Source organism: Penicillium longicatenatum, assembly GCF_028827895.1.
Source record: "Penicillium longicatenatum strain IBT 33135 chromosome Unknown contig_2_segment0_segment0, whole genome shotgun sequence".
NCBI classification, from domain to species: Eukaryota; Fungi; Ascomycota; class Eurotiomycetes; order Eurotiales; family Aspergillaceae; genus Penicillium; species Penicillium longicatenatum.
The window spans coordinates 1,471,019-1,488,629 of NW_026643120.1; the positions used below are offsets into that span (position 1 = coordinate 1,471,019).

General features: G+C 47.7%; 5 protein-coding genes across 5 annotated transcripts; 4 read left to right on the forward strand and 1 right to left on the reverse strand.

Moving 5' to 3' along the window:
- Window positions 1–845: 845 nt before the first annotated feature.
- Window positions 846–5,484, forward strand: N7484_003077 (putative ABC transporter; the record flags this gene model as incomplete). Its single annotated transcript, XM_057113497.1, has 4 exons — window positions 846–1,233; window positions 1,289–3,244; window positions 3,324–5,395; window positions 5,455–5,484. 4 exons carry the CDS (start codon window positions 846–848, stop codon window positions 5,482–5,484), a joined length of 4,446 nt encoding a protein of 1,481 aa, XP_056973637.1.
- A 971-nt stretch (window positions 5,485–6,455) lies between these two features.
- On the forward strand, window positions 6,456–8,563 carry N7484_003078 (putative MFS allantoate transporter; the record flags this gene model as incomplete). The annotated part of the gene is made up of 10 exons (XM_057113498.1): window positions 6,456–6,728; window positions 6,780–6,927; window positions 6,987–7,017; window positions 7,067–7,333; window positions 7,382–7,599; window positions 7,655–7,743; window positions 7,799–8,039; window positions 8,115–8,208; window positions 8,266–8,463; window positions 8,545–8,563. 10 exons carry the CDS (start codon window positions 6,456–6,458, stop codon window positions 8,561–8,563), a joined length of 1,578 nt encoding a protein of 525 aa, XP_056973638.1.
- A 585-nt stretch (window positions 8,564–9,148) lies between these two features.
- N7484_003079 (cytochrome P450) lies at window positions 9,149–11,113 on the forward strand (the record flags this gene model as incomplete). Its single annotated transcript, XM_057113499.1, has 8 exons — window positions 9,149–9,526; window positions 9,666–9,793; window positions 9,875–10,013; window positions 10,072–10,181; window positions 10,224–10,354; window positions 10,448–10,742; window positions 10,800–10,853; window positions 10,915–11,113. The coding sequence occupies 8 exons, from the start codon at window positions 9,149–9,151 to the stop codon at window positions 11,111–11,113; spliced, it is 1,434 nt and encodes a 477-aa protein (XP_056973639.1).
- A 561-nt stretch (window positions 11,114–11,674) lies between these two features.
- On the forward strand, window positions 11,675–12,760 carry N7484_003080 (uncharacterized protein; the record flags this gene model as incomplete). The annotated part of the gene is made up of 1 exon (XM_057113500.1): window positions 11,675–12,760. One exon carries the CDS (start codon window positions 11,675–11,677, stop codon window positions 12,758–12,760), a length of 1,086 nt encoding a protein of 361 aa, XP_056973640.1.
- A 303-nt stretch (window positions 12,761–13,063) lies between these two features.
- Window positions 13,064–17,598, reverse strand: N7484_003081 (Nuclear pore complex component; the record flags this gene model as incomplete). Its single annotated transcript, XM_057113501.1, has 11 exons — window positions 13,064–13,579; window positions 13,631–14,133; window positions 14,186–14,429; window positions 14,478–14,831; window positions 14,883–15,125; window positions 15,176–15,273; window positions 15,328–15,949; window positions 16,022–16,165; window positions 16,567–17,086; window positions 17,145–17,473; window positions 17,581–17,598. The coding sequence occupies 11 exons, from the start codon at window positions 17,596–17,598 to the stop codon at window positions 13,064–13,066; spliced, it is 3,591 nt and encodes a 1,196-aa protein (XP_056973641.1).
- Window positions 17,599–17,611: the final 13 nt, after the last annotated feature.

Here is a 17,611-nt window from a genome sequence, read left to right on the forward strand (position 1 = left end):
TTCGTATACTTGCATATCTTTCCGCCTTGATCACCCGTTTATGCATAAATTATCATACAACAACGGCCGGGTAACAACAAATGAGAAGACCACAACAGGCTAAGGGATGATCGAGCTCAGGACCCTGGTGGGGAAGGACTTGGATAAGCTGTCTTCTAGCTCGAGTCCAGGCTCGGTCGCTCCACATGGACCCCACAGACAAGGTTCCCAGGCAACTCCCACAAAGCAACGGAGCTCTGTGCTCGTGCAAGGCTCGCAACTCCAATTAATCAACGCGTTTCTGTGCTCCATATGCTCTAAACCCAATTTGGACCCCGCCAGACATATCCAAGACGGGTATCTGCCACCGGAATATGCCGACGGGGCTTTCCCCACTGGTACCTCGTGCATGTCCGGGGTTTAACCGGGGTGCATGTTACTTCTTGTTTCCGTCATGCTGAGTCAAAGAGTGCTGAAAGTTAGTTTACTTAGTTAATTCCGCACTTGACTCATCACCGCTACTTCATCATGTGCGTTATCATCAGGGATTGTTCCGCCAAGGTTTCGGATTCTGGACCTATGTGGAGCCGAGTGGACGATGAAGTGGGCGACGTACCATCCTTAACGGATTTAGGCGTTAGCCTGTTGACTCAATCTTGGCTTTGACCCTAATTTTATTTTCGGTCTGCTTCCTTCGATTCCCTCATTTTTTTTCGTTCTTTTCGGTTTCCATCGATCTTCGAAAGTCTCCGGCTTTGACTGCTCCTGTCCTGTGGGAAACGAATGCCCCTTGGCTATATTCTTGCTTTCCAGGGGCGGTAGAGAAGACACTGGCTGTTTGGCTCTTTGCTGCCTAATCACAAACAATGCAGGCATCAGATATCGATACCACGGACGAAAAGTTCCTTACGCCTGAGGGAAGCAACCACTCCGATGTGGATTCGCTGAGCTATGAGCAGCGACGCGAGGAAATTCGTATCGCTAACCCACAAGGTGTGACGTCGGTACAGAATGGCGTCGACGTCGAACAGGCTGAAGAGGACTTTTCGGACTTGAATAGACAGTTTTCCAGCATTTCGCACCAAGCCCGTCGGCTATCAAAGCATGCCTCTCGGGCATCTAAACCTACGGCTACTGTCGATGAGGAGAAGGCAAGAAGCTCAAACGACTCTGACAACACATGGGATTTGGAGACTGCTCTTCGGGGCAATCGCGCTGCTGAGGACGAGGCTGGCATCAAGGATAAGCATATCGGTACGTCATGATTCCCGGATATTAACATTCATCCATACTAACACGTTTCTCGAAGGCGTAATTTGGGATGGCCTCACCGTTCGGGGAGTCGGTGGTGTGAAGACTTTCATCAAGACGTTCCCAGATGCAATTATTGACTTTTTTAATGTTCCACAAACTGTGATGAACATATTTGGTTGGGGTAAAAGTGGAAAAGAGTACAACATCTTGGAAGGATTCCGCGGTTTGACTCGGCCGGGAGAGATGGTCTTAGTCCTGGGACGACCGGGCTCGGGATGTACAACATTTCTGAAGGTTATTGCCAACCAGCGTGCTGGGTATACCGGTGTCGACGGCGAGGTCTTGTATGGTCATTTTGAATCAGACGCATTCTCCAAGAGATTCCGGGGCGAGGCCGTATACAACCAGGAGGACGATATTCATCACCCGACCCTAACTGTCTCACAGACTCTGGGATTTGCTTTGGACACCAAGACCCCAGGAAAGCGTCCGTATGGAGTGGGAAAGGCGGAGTTCAAGGAAAAGGTGACCAAAATGTTGCTTCGAATGTTTAACATTGAGCACACAGCCAATACTGTGATTGGTAACCAGTTCATTCGCGGTGTCAGTGGTGGTGAGCGCAGAAGAGTGAGTATTGCCGAAATGATGATCACCAGTGCGACTGTGCTTGCCTGGGATAACAGTACTCGCGGACTTGATGCGTCGACTGCGCTTGACTTCGCCAAGTCTCTTCGGATCCTGACGAACATCTACAAAACTACCACGTTCGTGTCTCTCTATCAAGCCTCTGAATCCATTTACAATCAGTTCGACAAAGTTCTCGTGATAGATAGTGGACGATCTGTGTTTTTCGGTCCCACTAATGAGGCGCGAGCCTATTTCGAGGACCTCGGTTTCCGGGCAAAGCCTCGACAGACGACGCCGGACTATCTCACGGGATGCACAGATCCTTTCGAAAGAGAGTTTAAAGATGGAAGAAGTGCCGACGATGTGCCATCGACACCAGAGGCTCTGGCTGATTCTTTTGAAGAATCTACTCACAGCAAACGACTCGATGAAGAGATGCAGGCCTATCGTGCACAGATCCAGCATGACAAGCAAATTTTCGCAGATTTTGAACTCGCCAACCAAGAAGCCAAGCGGAAGTTTACTCCAAAGTCATCTGTGTACTCCATTCCTTTTCATCTTCAAATCTGGGCCTTGATGCAACGGCAATTCTTAATCAAGTGGCAAGATAAGTTTGCTTTGACGGTCTCTTGGGTCACTTCAACTGGAATTGCAATCATTCTTGGTACCGTCTGGCTGAAGCAACCGGAGACTAGCGCTGGTGCATTTACTCGAGGAGGTCTACTGTTCATCAGTATGCTGTTTAATGGATTTCAAGCCTTTGCAGAACTCGCGTCCACTATGATGGGACGTTCAATTGTCAACAAACATCGTTCATTCACATTCTACCGCCCGAGCGCTCTTTTCCTGGCCCAAATCTTCGTGGATACCGCGTTCGCGGCTCTCAGAATTATAGTCTTCAGCATCATCGTCTATTTCATGTGTGGTCTGGCTTTGGACGCTGGGGCCTTTTTCATCTTCGTGCTCTTCGTTCTTAGCGGATACGTGTGCATGACTGTGTTCTTCCGAATAATTGGATGTGTGAGCCCCGACTTCGATTATGCGATGAAATTTGCGGCTGTCTTGATCACCCTTCTCGTGTTGACATCGGGCTATCTGATTCAATGGTCCAGTGGCCAGGTGTGGCTGAGATGGATCTTCTACATTAATCCGTTTGGGCTTGGGTTTTCCTCACTGATGATCAATGAGTTCACTCGTTTAACGATGACATGTGTATCGGAGTCTTTGGTGCCTCATGGTGCCGGCTATGATGACATCGCTCACCAAGCTTGCACTCTCGCTGGTGGTGCTTCAGGCTCCGACATCATCCCCGGATCTAATTACCTTGCCACAACCTTCAGCTATCAAAAGTCGGATCTGTGGCGAAACTTTGGCATCATGCTTGGTATGTTCACCCAATCTGGACACCCTTCAATGCATTGGTCTTGAAAATTCTTTCATTTCCCGACTAACAATAATTCTAGCACTAATTGTCGGCTTCCTTGCTAGCAACCTGTACTTTGGAGAGGCCATCCAGTTTGATGCTGGTGGCAAAACAATCACCTTCTTTCAAAAAGAGAACAAGGAGCGGAAGAAATTGAACGAGGCTCTAGCGAAAAAGAGGGCTAACCGCCAATCAAAGACTGTCGAAGCCGGAGCCAATGTTCAGATCACCTCGAAATCAGTTTTCACCTGGGAGAACGTTTGCTATGAAGTACCTGTCCCCTCTGGTACTCGACAACTGCTTAACTCCGTTTACGGTTATGTTCAACCAGGAAAATTAACAGCTCTCATGGGCGCATCAGGCGCAGGCAAGACAACATTATTGGATGTTCTGGCTGCACGAAAGAATATCGGTGTAGTTACCGGAGAGATTCTGGTAGATGGGAAACCTCCGGGCACAGCTTTCCAGCGAGGTACATCGTATGCTGAACAGCTGGATATGCACGAGGCAATGCAAACTGTGCGAGAGGCTTTGCGCTTCTCTGCCGATCTTCGACAGCCGTTTGAAACCCCACAATCTGAGAAGTACGCTTACGTTGAGGAAATCATCGGCTTGCTTGAGCTAGAGAATCTGGTTGATGCAATCATCGGCACCCCGGAAACTGGCCTTTCGGTTGAGGAGCGGAAGAGAGTGACCATTGGTGTTGAATTGGCAGCCAAGCCGGAGCTTCTACTATTCTTGGATGAGCCTACATCTGGTCTTGATAGTCAGTCGGCTTTCAATATTGTTCGCTTCTTGAAAAAACTGGCGACGGCTGGTCAAGCTATTCTTTGCACCATCCACCAGCCTAACTCGGCATTGTTCGAAAACTTTGACAGACTCTTGCTCCTCCAGAGGGGTGGCCAGTGTGTGTACTTTGGTGAAATCGGTTATGATTCCCAAATCCTGCGGGACTACTTCCATAAGAATGGTGCCGATTGCCCTGAAGACGCTAACCCTGCCGAGTGGATGCTCGATGCTATTGGTGCAGGGCAAACGCGACGAATCGGCGATCGGGATTGGGGTGACATCTGGCAAAATTCGTCTGAGTTGGTGCAGGTGAAGAAAGATATCATTCAGATCAAAGCAGACCGCGCTCAGTTGAACCAAGACCAGGCAGACCAGGTTGGATCTCCAATCGAAAAAGAGTATGCCTCGCCAATGTGGCATCAAATCAAAGTGGTCGGTCGACGAACCTTCCTTTCCTTCTGGCGATCCCGAAACTACGGATTTACTCGACTATTCACTCACGTCGCTCTGGCTTTGATTACTGGATTGGCTTTCCTACAGCTTGATGATTCCCGTTCTTCGCTGCAGTATCGGGTCTTCGTTGTCTTCAACGTGACCGTCCTTCCAGCGATCATTCTTCAGCAGGTCGAGCCACGTTTCGATATGGCCCGACTGATCTTCTACCGAGAATCCGCTTCCAAAACCTATAGCCAATTCGCCTTCGCACTATCCATGGTTCTCGCTGAGATTCCCTACAGTCTGCTATGTGCTGTCTGTTTCTACTTGCCAATCTACTACATCCCCGGTTTCTCATCCGAATCCAGCCGCGCCGGCTACCAGTTCTTCATGGTCCTCATCACTGAGTTCTTCGCCGTGACTCTGGGCCAAATGATCTCAGCCTCAACGCCTAATAGCTTCATTGCCTCTCAGCTGAACCCGCCACTCGTCATCATTTTCTCCCTATTCTGTGGTGTCACGATTCCCAGACCACAGATGCCGAAATTTTGGCGTTCTTGGCTCTACCAGCTTGATCCGTTCACTCGGCTGATCAGTGGCATGGTCGTCACAGAGCTGCATGGGCGCAAGGTGGAATGCGCAAGCTCCGAGTACAATCAGTTCACTGCTCCCGATAACCAGACCTGTGGTGAATACATGGCCTCCTTCTTTGAGCGTGGAGGAGCTGGGTATCTGTTGGATAATGCGACACAGACATGCGAGTACTGTGCATATAAGGTTGGAGACCAGTTCTACGAGACTTATGAGATGAATTTCGACAATAGGTGGCGGGATCTGGGAATTTTCCTTGCGTTTGTTGGGTCTAATTTGATCATATTATTCCTCGCGGTAAGTTTCTCATCTACTATACTCGCGCATTTTCGGTTGGCTAATTATTTGATCTTCAGTCCCGATTCCTCAACTTCAACCGGAGATAAAACAATTCAATAAAATGACCTTTCGGGGTTAAGGAAAAGAGAGATAAGAAAGTTTGCCAGCAAGGAGGAATTGCTCTAACCGGGAACAATGGTTTCCATGACCAGATGATGAGAAGGGAAAAAGCTTACAAGCTTAAAAGTTTAAAAGCAAACAGTACCAATACACTAAATCAAGATAATAGAATTATTTCATTTAGCCTTATTAGTCTTTAACTTCTCGTGTTGTTAGTTTCCTTCCTGTTGTAGTTCGTCCGGGTCTTGGAAGCCCCTCGACCGTGGGCGATTCCCCGCATAAACCGCGCCTCGGTCCCCGGATTCCCCACGCCCCCACGCCGCTTGTCCCCTCTAGGCAAAATGGTTCACGGTTTCTAATGCCCGATCGTCGTCTAGACCATAATCTCCGTCTATGCTAGTTCAATCTTACCTATCATTGATGATCCAAAACGCCTTAGAAAAGAATGCCAAGTGTATCTGCATCCCTTATCCCTTACGGAAAGCTCACCGAGTTGTCGGATGAAGTCCGACTATGAATTTTGGTGTTGAAGAATACTTGTACCATGCGTAACAACACTGCAATGCTATGTACCTATCTTTGAAGTACCTGGGATTATGAAGGCTAAGGCGGACTTAATCCGAGAACTGTGCTCGTCAGCCAAGACCCGTGTGCATATCTTACCCCAAATCTGCAACAACCAACCATTCTGCGTAGCATAAGGTATAGCTTTCCCCGCTTCTTCAAGCTTTCGAGCTTGCGGGGAGATAGGGGTCGATTTGGATTTGTAAAGCCTGATTCTACCCTAGTTATAAAAGCATAGGCCGTGACTGTCTACGTGTGAATATGTCCACACTGTTCAATAATTCAAAACCCCCACGTAAATTTTCAAGTCCCCGTTCCTATTTTTTGTTCATGTTCATCACTTTGCCTCATCTTACCCAGCCCAGATTTGTTCTTAAAATATAATTGAATTACAATGGCGGACAACCGCCCCGCTGAGCCAACTCCTGGCCCCAAAGCGGATATCATGGATGAACCCACCACCACACACGCTGAATCCAGCGTAAGCGGCAGCAAATGGAAGTCTGCCAAATCCAAGGATGGCGATACTGCTATGGCACTTTTCGACGATCCAGACGAACTGCACGAAGAAGTTGACCCAGAGGAAGCACGGAAAATATTATGGAAGATTGATTTCATGATATTGCCATACTTAGCTGTGTGCTATGCTTTCTTCTACATTGACAAGGTCAGCTCGTAAGAACGTACACGCGAAAGGTTTCACTAACGAAACTATCAGACCACCTTGAGCTATGCAGCGATCTTCGGTATTGAAGAGGATCTCAATCTACATGGAACTCAGTATAACTGGCTTAGCAGTATCTTTTATTTCGGGTTCCTGGCTTGGGCATTCCCCACCAATTTTCTGATGCAGCGACTTCCGATCGGTATTGCCCCACCGAATCTTAGCCTTCTATCTCGGATCTCTTTCTAACTAAGTTTTTAGGAAAATACCTGGGAGTGAATATTTTCATGTGGTGAGTGAAGAACCCACACTGAACCTTCAAAAGCTGACTATCAATCCAGGGGTGTTTTCCTCATGATACAAGCAGCATGCAACAGCTTCAGAACTCTCGCCGTCCTTCGAGCCCTCGGTGGAGCCGCGGAAGCATGTTCTGATCCAGCATTCATGCTTATCACCAGCATGTGGTATACCCGCCGTGAGCAGCCTGTACGAATCGGGTTATGGTATACGGCTAATGGTATCGGAATCGCACTCGGTGGTCTACTGGGTTACGGTATTGGTCATATTCGAGGGGCCTTGCCCTCCTGGAAATACGAATTTCTTATAATGTAAGTCAGCTGTCTCATCTCCACGTATGATATTCTAATGATCTTTAGTGGAGCCCTTTGCGCTACGTGGGGTATCATCATGTTCATATTCCTTCCAGACTCCCCTGTCAACGCTCCAGGGCTCAGCAAACGGGAACGACGAATCGCGGTTGAGCGCATCAGAGAGAACCAGACTGGCGTGGAGAACAAACATTTGAAACCATATCAGATTCTTGAAGCTTTCATGGATTATAAGCTCTATATGTTTTTCATTCTGGGTGTCGTTTGTATGTCCGCGAGATAAGCTTGTCATCTTGGAACGTCCACTGATAATTTAACTAGGTAATATTCCCAACGGCGGTATCTCAAATTTCGGTACCATCATTATCAGAGGCTTTGGTTACTCAACCTTAATTACGACCATTTTGCAGGTGCTTGATATCCTTACCAGTGTATATTCTTCCCACTGACGTGCGATTTCTTCAGATCCCCTACGGAATTCTCATAGCCCTTTCCATTTTGGCCTGTGTATTCCTGAATGACCGGTTCGAGAACCGACGCTGCGTGTTTGTTTTGATCTTCTTGATTCCGAATCTGGCCGGTGCCTTCGGTTTACGCTTTGTGCCAATAGATCAGCATGTCGGTCGGCTCATCTGCTACTATCTGACCGGGCCGTACAATGCCGCATTTGTGCTCGTTCTGAGCATGCAGATTGCGAATACAGCAGGTACGTTTGCAGTCACCCATTGTTGCCACGAGAATGAAGAACATATGCACTGACTCGTGAAATTCTAACAACTAGGTCACACCAAGAAAGTTGTCACTAATGCGGTTCTGTTCCTCGGATACTGCACTGGTAACATTGCAGGTCCATTTTTCTACAAGACGGATCAGTCGTGAGTTGATGCGGAAAAAAATTGTCCCTTCGCGATAGAATATTGACGAAATATTAGGCCAACGTACACGCTAGGAATTTGGTCTATGATTGTTTCCCATCTGATCGAGGCTTGCCTTATCACCACGCTCGGCCTCCTCCTCCGCTGGGAAAATAAGAAGCGTGATCGTATCCAGTCCCGGATGGAAGGAGGCCTTGAAGGCAGAGATTTAGACGCTACTGCCTTTTTGGATTTGACAGATCGCGAAAATTTGAAGTGAGTTCTTCTCTTCTATATCTTTGCTCGACATATTTCGACAATACTTGGGTAGCATATCTGCTAACATTATGTTCATAGTTTCCGGTATATCTATTGATCTGTTGACGTGCACAGCTGGATATAAGATCCTGTCCGGCCTGCATTGATAATGCTCACCCACGTCTGATGGATGCGTGCCCAGACCCGTCAAAAGCGCCACCGATACTATTACAGATCGACCATTCTTTGATCTTGCAATACTGAATATCATTTCCTATCCAGATTTCCCAGAGGCTGAGAAATATTCATCCAGTCACATGACAAATCGCTCTTTATGGCCTCGCGCGGCAATTGTATGTGATTTCTGTGCCAAAGCTTCCCGATTCGTACGATAGAAGACCCCCTGATGGCACAAAGCGATGACCGAAAATCCAGAGCGTATATTCAAATGCCTTAATGAGGTCGGGTCCATTTTTATTTTTGCTTTACTTCATTAGGTAGATCTGAACCCCCAGTGATCATCATTGGTGTTGTGGCAGCTGTCATGTAGGGCTTTGAAACCAGGGCACTTGGCGACCTCGGACAAACCAAGATGGTGATATTGTATAAATGTCTCACGTCAGATCTACCGGCTCATAAAATCAACAATCCCAATGACGAAAATTCAAAAATTCGCAAAGCTTCCCCCATCCCGCGTCTCAACATGGAGAGTTTCTCGGAGATTCTTTACTTGTGCATTCATTGGCTGCCTCTCTTTGTCGTCTTTGTACTGGGCTCGAAGTACATTCTGGGAGTGACCAGAGCCATAAAATCACCCCTTTCACGCATTCCGGGACCTTGGTATGCCCCTTTGACGACACTACATCTTAGTTATGCGTTTGCCAAAGGCACAATCTGGAAGGATGTTGAGAATGCCCATGGCAAATATGGCCCCATCTTCCGTCTTGGACCACGTCAAGTCTGGATATCTGACATGGAAGCGATGAAAGCCATCTTGATGGCGATTGATCTGCCAAAGGTGGCAATGTATGCCGAGATTTCCAGAGATCGAAACGCTCCTGGGCTATTTGGAGAAATGCAAGTGCTCTAATTTTCAAAGCTCACGATGAGACTCTTGAGAAACCTAATGGTTTCTAAATGGCAGTCGGCCGGATCCTCATAAACGGTTGAAGAGATTTTTGTCGCCTGCATTCACTATATAATATGTCGATAATATTGAGTTTCTCTTTTCCACGTGCATCAGTGATCTCATTAGAAGATACGTTGGCTTGCTTTCATCGCCATCTCCTGAGAGCGGCCCAGTGGTCACGGATATTATGGAAGATGTCCACAATATTGCACTTGACATGTAAGTGATTTAGATCGAAATGCATCGTAGAATCGTATCAATATCAAATTAGGGTTACTCACATTTGGGTATCGTCTTCAGAATGGGCGAATGTTCTTTTGGTAAAGGCTTCGGTCAGACAAATCCATCAGATAGCTTCGAGTTCGATCTCGAAATGGATGAAAAAGTCTGGAAGAGTATTCCAACAGCAATTTTCAAAGGAATAATTCGCAGATATCAGGTAAGTACCCCTGTATCACAACAGACCTCAGTTTGATACCCAGCTGACTTGAATTTAGCTTATTTATATTAAACGTTTCTTACGGCGTTTGGGGTTTCAATTTGAATTTGACTGGCCAAGAGAAATGATTTCGGTGAGAACTTCACCGCAATATTATGCGAACATGAAGTAACAAAATCTCTAAGCCACCGCAGCTGTGCGAGGACAAAGAATCATCGTCCCAGAGAAAATTCGCCCAGACCTTCTTCAAGACCTTATCGATGAGGGCATGAATCCCGACAGTGGTGTGAAAATGGGAACAAGAGAAGTGATTGACCAAATGGTCGAGATCCTCCTAGCCGGTTCAGAGACTACTTCTAGAAATATCGCTTGATTTTTCTTGGAAACCCTCAGAAACCCCGAGGTGAAAGGGAAACTGGTAAAAAGCCTCCCAGTGCTCGGCCCAAATGATCTAATAATCTCTAGTCAAAAAGTCAGACTTGGACCTGAATTTGAGTATCTGGAAGCATGTATCAAAGAGGCTCTCCGACTACACCCAATAGCTTCGGAAATGGGTCGTCAAACTGGCCCTCTTTCAATTGAGCTAGTGGGGTACCATCTTCCTCCCTTTACTGTTGTCTCTGCCTCTTACAGGGAGCTTCATCGCAACCCGAAGCACTGGCCGGAGCCCTTGCGGTCTTGGCCGGAAAGATGGTTACAGAATCGACCAGAAGGAGTGCCGGCTCCGAAGTATGTTGATGACCATTTGCTCCTCCTTATACTCGTTAAAATACTAATTCCATGCAGTATGCAAGCCTATTATCCATTCTCCGCGGGTAAACACGCTTGCATTGGGAAAAAGTAAGTGCAAGGTCTCTCACATGCCCACATATCTCAAAGACTCTCTCTAATCTCGAGGTAGCTTCGCCATGGCTGAGATAAGAATGGTAACAGCCAATATCCTTTCACGCTTTGACTTTGACGAGGTTTCAGGGCAACGTGTTGACTTCAGGCAATATATCACTATGCAGTTCGAGCATGGGTCCTGGAAGGCTTTCCTCAAGCCTCGATATAAAAGCGAGACTAACGACATGTTGTTCACATCCCCACGAGGTCTTTAGTGACTTTCCATGACTTTGTTGACAGACGTGTGGTTACTCAAGGCCCATGCATCTTGACATTTTGATTGAACTTTCCGTCTTTTTTGTGATTTCCTTGTGCTAAAACTTACAAACTACCTGAAAGGTAAAAACAATTAACTTTGCCCTGCTTACCTTTTGCTTTCTATTGGCTTGTGGGGAGACCAAGTAGGGAAGATTTAATTTTGACCACATGGTACTTCTTTGCTTTGATATGTACTATGTTATTCTGGATATCCTCCGTTTCCAAGAATCGTCAATTTTGACTGCAAAATTGGGTTCCAATGGCGTCGTCCACGAGATCTGAACAAGGTTTGCCCTTATTGAGACCCAGTAACATCCAAGACTGCGTGACTGGTGCAGTCGTTGTCACACACTTGCCTCGCAGTGCCGATTGCCACTCTTCAGATGTTGAATCTAGCTATATAACCATGCGGTCTAGCTACGGGACGCTCCTCTTCGTTAGCATGGCCATTGCCTCGGTATAATTGTTCTCGCCAACCCTTACAAACACTGAATTATCACATATTAAATCCATTAAAAATGGCTTCAATTCATATTTCACCCAACAAAGCTACCAATAAACCCCGCCGCATCCTTCTAGTCAGTACTCCCCGCACCGCATCTAATCTGCTTTTGAAAGTCCTCAATATCCCCAACCAACCAAATACCTATACGAATGAAAAAGGTGGATACTTCTTCTACCCAGCTTTCATATCCGCAGCCAATGATGGCTATATGGAAAGGCCAATAGCGCAACGGACTGAACAAGAAAAACAAAAATTGAAGGCAGTGTACCAGAGCTGCGTGGACAATCTAGAAAGAGCAGCCGTGCAGGCCGAAGTCTCAAACAAAATGATTTTCATAAAAGAACATGCATTTTGGATCTTTGGACCAGCAGCATTCCAGAAAAGGTTGACCGGCGTGCGTGATGAACAATTTCTGAATGACTTCAGGGTTGACACACCTGAGAAATATGGATCCACAAGAACATATACACCGTCCAACGAAACCATCTTCTCGGACGAGTATCTGCGCTCGTGGCAAATGGGATTTGTGATCCGGCACCCAGCGCTATCTTTGCCATCTTTCTGGCGTGCATTGGCGAAGTTCGCCAAGCAGGGGATTATTGATGAGGATGCTGTAAAGTGGACGACTGTGACGAGCATGGGAATGTGTTGGGCTCGCTCATTGTATGATTGGTGCTTGGAGCAACCGGGCTTGTCTCGACAGCCACCTGTCGTGGATGCATGTGATTTAATTAATCATCCGAGAGTTGTGGTTCGGTTCGCCGAGGAGATCGGACTGGATCCAGAGGTTTTGCAGTTTGAGTGGGAGCCACAGGATCATGAGAAGACAAATGGCTTTTGGGCGTCTGATCTTGCTAAAGCGAGTGCTGGTGATGATGTAGAGGGGTCACATATTCGTGCAGCTAATGTTATGCTGGCTACACTCTCGAGTTCATCGGGCATGATCAAAAATAGGACTCCGGCGGAAGTTGATATTGCAGTGGAGGTAGAGAAGTGGAAGGTTGAGTTTGGGGTTCAGGTTGCTGAATTTATTGAGCAAGCGGTCTTGGAATCAATGCCTGACTATCAGTATCTGAAGGCCCGGCGGATCACTGTTTGACTTCGCGGTACCGATCAAGTTCTTGAAACACGGCTAGGTGCGACTATCTTTCAAATATCGTATATGTAACAGCTTCCAATGGTGAACACATGCTTAACATTATGAATTTGTCAAAGTTGGTTTCAGTTATTCCAGAATGCCTGGTGTCACCTTACATACTTGGAGCCAACGCAGAAATCATCAGCAAATACAGTACAAGGGGTATTCCTGCAAATGAAGAAAAGAAAAGAAAAGTCATTCAAAAGAATTTGATATCATGTAAGCTTCCTATTTACGTCATGGATCGCTGCGTGTTGCATTGGCTTAAACTTCTCTCACACTCGGGGATTGACCAGTGGCAGATTCCTGGGATGTAGAGTTACGACCACGCAGGCTAAGGTTCCCAATTCGCTGGACCAAGTTGCTACCAACTGCATCTACGGCGCCCTTCGGCGCCAAAAGAGTCGGTCCTTGAGCAGCAGCCTCTTGAACTCTAAACAGACGGATTCCCGTGCTATTCCAAACACCGACCGTACCCGGGGTCGCACTGGCAGCGGAGCCAACTACCATCTCGCTAGAAAAGATGAAACCCCATAGGAGCGATTCGTACCAGCCCATGGAGAGGGCGGACCATTCAAATGACTGGGCGCGGACCGGGGTCGGCTCTGAAATGATGCTCTTCACCTGCGGCTCCTCGGCAAAAGATGGAAGGTTGCTGATCAGAGTACGGGCCTCGGGGCTTGCAGTAGTCTGCAGAGCGGCCTCCGGAATATGAGGTGCAATGGCGGAAATGATGGTGAGGATGGTATGCAGTGGCAACTCTGGAAGCCAGGATTCGAGCTGTGGGAAAATTAGTAATGACACATATAGTTTATGCAATAGGATACTTACCCAAGAAACAGTTGGTGTGAAGCCGGTCAACGAGGCAGTGAACAGAGCAGACATGCTTGTTTGACTGGTCATGCTATTCTGGCGAGAGAAGGATGGCCGACCGGCGGGCATCTTACCGCGTGCCTTTTCGGACATACCTCGCACCTGTGAGCCATTCTCGTCGGTGGTAGATGCAAAAGAAGGTCTGCGGGAAGTTTGGGCGGAAGGAGAAGATTGAGACGGGGTATTCTCTCCTTCGTCGTCTGAATCATCATCGCCAATCGCGAAGGCGCTGTTCTCTTCGGGAATCCGAGTTAAAGGCGACCGAGCACCTGAGGGCGTATGCAGATCCTCCTCGGAATGAGAAAGCGAGGGGCTACTGATCACATCGGCTGATGTTTCTCTGGCCTTTCTTTTCTCTCTTTGTCGCTCAATTTCCTGTTGGCCGCTTTCTAGTGTGAAAGCTCGAATAGCTTCAAAGCGTTGCTTGTACTTCAAAATCGCGTAGACTAGATAGCGGTTTTCTAATAACAGTTAGAATAATACAATCAGATATCAGAAAGCAATGCGCCATACCGGTAAAGTTATGCTCGAGAATAGCATTGATAAAGTCAAGCAATGATGCAAGAAGAGTGTGATTTGTCTCGTTGGCCAACAAAAAGCTGGGCGCAGACATGGATGAGAATAGTTGGATGATTTTGGGACAGGTAACGGCGGAGATGTGCTGGATATAAGGGGCGACGTTGTTAAGTATGATCATGAGGGCGGGGTATACCGTGTCGAGGTTTCCTTTGCTGGTTGTCATCAACGTATGGATTGACTGCGAGAATTAGCAAACGATGGCATAGCTTTGAGAACAAGAACCAACCATGATGAGGAAATCAGCATAAGAGCCTCGAAATTTCTGCTGTCGAATAGACAGTGGCAGGGTTTCTTGTGCCTCGAAATTGATATTGAGACTTTTGCCAAAAGTCGGCTCTGCGCTCATCGTCTGAAGAATGAAAACACACATCCGAACCACTCCTTGCTTAGATGCATCCGCTCTGTATTCCATTGCATAGAATATGCAAAGAATCATGAAGTCATGTGAGCGGTTGGAATCGATGATGAAGGATCTGAAACGCTTGTTGCATTGCAAGGTCTCCCAGAACAAGATAAGGATCTCCGGGGCCCATTTCACCATTCTTTGACTTCCCGGAAGATATGAACTTGTGGCCTGCATCTGTTTCCAACATTAGTGTGGGGTACAGGTGGCGAGTATGGCATTGCTTACAGGCTGGTTCAAAATTCTAGTCATACCATCCACAAGGAACTGGAAATCCTGGGGCCTATGCAGTCTGCCAAAATAGTGGCGATAATAGTTCTTTGGCGGGACGCCACGGCCATCCTCCGGGATTGGGTAGAGGAGAAGAACAAGAAGAAGCTGTAAGCTGTAGATGACCAGTATCTGCTTAGGGTCTTTCCAAACCACATGGTCGTATGGAACCCTCCATGACGCAGGGTTATATTTCATGGCCTACATTTAAGTTAGTGCTGGGCTCTTTTTGGGGACTTTTGCAGCCATACCGTGTTCAAAAGAGAACAAAGTGTGGTCAAAACAGCCTGCTTATCCTGGCAAGTGGTGATGTATGTGATGGCTCGCACACCTTGTACGGGTAGCGTATCTAAAGCAACCTATCAATATGGCGACCTTTTTGGGCTTTTTAAAAAATACTTACTAGCTGGCAAGTACATTGCCTTTCCGGTCATTGTCAGCAGTAGCCGCAAAATCTCGCATCGGTTGTTTTCAAGGGTTTTGTTTGAACCCATAGATGTGTTGCAGCCCACACCACTTTGCCATATCGAGTATGAGATCTTGCTCTTGGCCGTCGGGAGCACTGGAATTGTGAAGTCCGCGAAAAAGAGCAAGTCCAGCAGCGTATCGATCAACTCCTCTGCAAGAGGCTTCACGTCTTCGTATTCCTCCCCGTGAGGCGAGGGCCCGTCTTGCTGATCCTCCGGCTGCGCATCGTCAAAGAGCACCTCGCCTGCAATCTGAGACCGTCTAGTCTTTTTCTTGCGACGCGCCCAAAAGAACTTCTCCTCCCAGTCCTCTAAGTGCTCAGCTTCGTAGACAAAAGGCAGGAGCCGGGTGAGGATGCGAATACAGTTGAGCACATCACGATCGGGGGCGAGATCAGGATCGGGAAAGGAAGGGTGGTTCTTCAGGATAATCAGCCGCGAAGAGACCGAAAGTATCAACGTTTCGAAGTTTGATAAAGCATGGTCGCGCGTTCGTCGGATGTCAGCAGGTGTGAACAAGCTGAAGACGTCTTCAGTAGATTCGGGGAGTTCCCAGAACTAAACAGAACCAGTTAGCGCTGCCATTCTCTCAATTTTCATATACAAATCGATCCTCTCTTGCTAACATACTCTCGTCCAGTACGGGTCGTCTGCGGGGATCTCCTTCTCCTCGGATAAGCGGAAAATGCCCTGCTTGAACACGAGCTTCGACTCCGAGGCTCCCATTGCTGGTAAAAGAAACCAGTCCCTCACAGGATAAGGTTCATGTATCAGCTAGTGAGAGAGTCCCAAAGCGAAGTGTCGGCGCTGATGTCTGACGCGGATGTAGTTGGTGTTGCGTTCGTTCCTATTGCGGAGTCTGGCCCGTGTAATGGCTGCCGAGCCCGCCTAAACAGCCATGACATATGCGCCTCTTTATCTACCGATGTACCTTCGATCTCTCGATCTCTTTCACAACAAACAAGCTCGGATTACGGAAAACGAGCAAAGCTGATTTATAGGGTCTCAAGGATAATTGACAATATTTATGCATTAAAAAGAGCCCGCTATGAGTACCATGATCTACAAACTCCAATTCCACGCAGCCCATGTAAAAGCCCAAACCCAAAATATCACATCGACCCATTGCTGGCAGACAGCCGCCGGCTTCTCTCATAAAGCCACTTATTACTCACTGACAAGCTAGTCCGTTTTCCCGCTAAGGGGGAAGGTGTGCTGGGGCCGAGACTGGACTCGCTGAATGAGTTGCTGAATGAGTTGCTACGACCAAGAGGCGAGGATGATCCGAAGCTTGGTCGCCGACCGGTATCTCTTCCACCGTTGGCAACAGCCTTGTGAAACAATGGGCTGGAGGCAGGCGAGAAAGGAGTGCCAGATGAAACGCGTCGCTCTGAAAATGTGGGTGTCGCAGACAAAGGAGAGCCACTCTGGCTTGCAGGACTGCCCTTGCGAGAAGTCGATACACGATATCGTGGCGGGGTCACATAGGTGGTTCCAGGGGTAAGGGGTGGTGTAGCAGTTGGGTCCAATCCCAAAAGGGCCCGTTGGGTAGGAGTCAAGGGGATATCGGAGAGGTCGTCGGTCGGTCGGAAGAGGGGGTACAAGGCAAGTAGAATGTTGGCGGTGAAGAAGAGCTGAATGAGCAGCAGGGAAACCTCGGGATACACGGAATTATTATCGAAAATGAAGTGTGAGCTTAAATAAGAAGCAATCAGTGTACTGCGCGCAAAAATTTATCGTTCGCGAAACTGACTTGGCCTTCAGGCTGTGTCCGAAAACCCAGCTCATTACCAGAGCACCCCCATTCCAGATGACCTTTCGCAGATTCTTGTCGCCAAAAGTAGCTGCATTCTGACGTCGGACGATCTCATTCAACTGAGGGTGGCGCCATTTGCCGGGGGTGCCAGACCCCGCGGAGGGGGAGCTGCCATCGGCGTGGCCTTCGGAGTCGAAGGAAGAGAAGCCATTTGTCGCAAGTCGATTGCAATGAGTGAAAGAAAAAGTACGGAGGTACTGCGCAAGCTTGCAATGGCTCGCGAGAAAGGAACCTAGCTGGACCTTCGGGGTCAGGGATATAAAGATCTGGAATTGGGAGCAGGGGAACTCACCTTTGGAAGAAAACCGCGTCAAACTTACCGACTTACCTTAAGAAGCGATGGGAGGGGACCAGGAGAGATTGTCAATCAAACCGTCATCAGCATTGACATTGCCCGGGCGTTG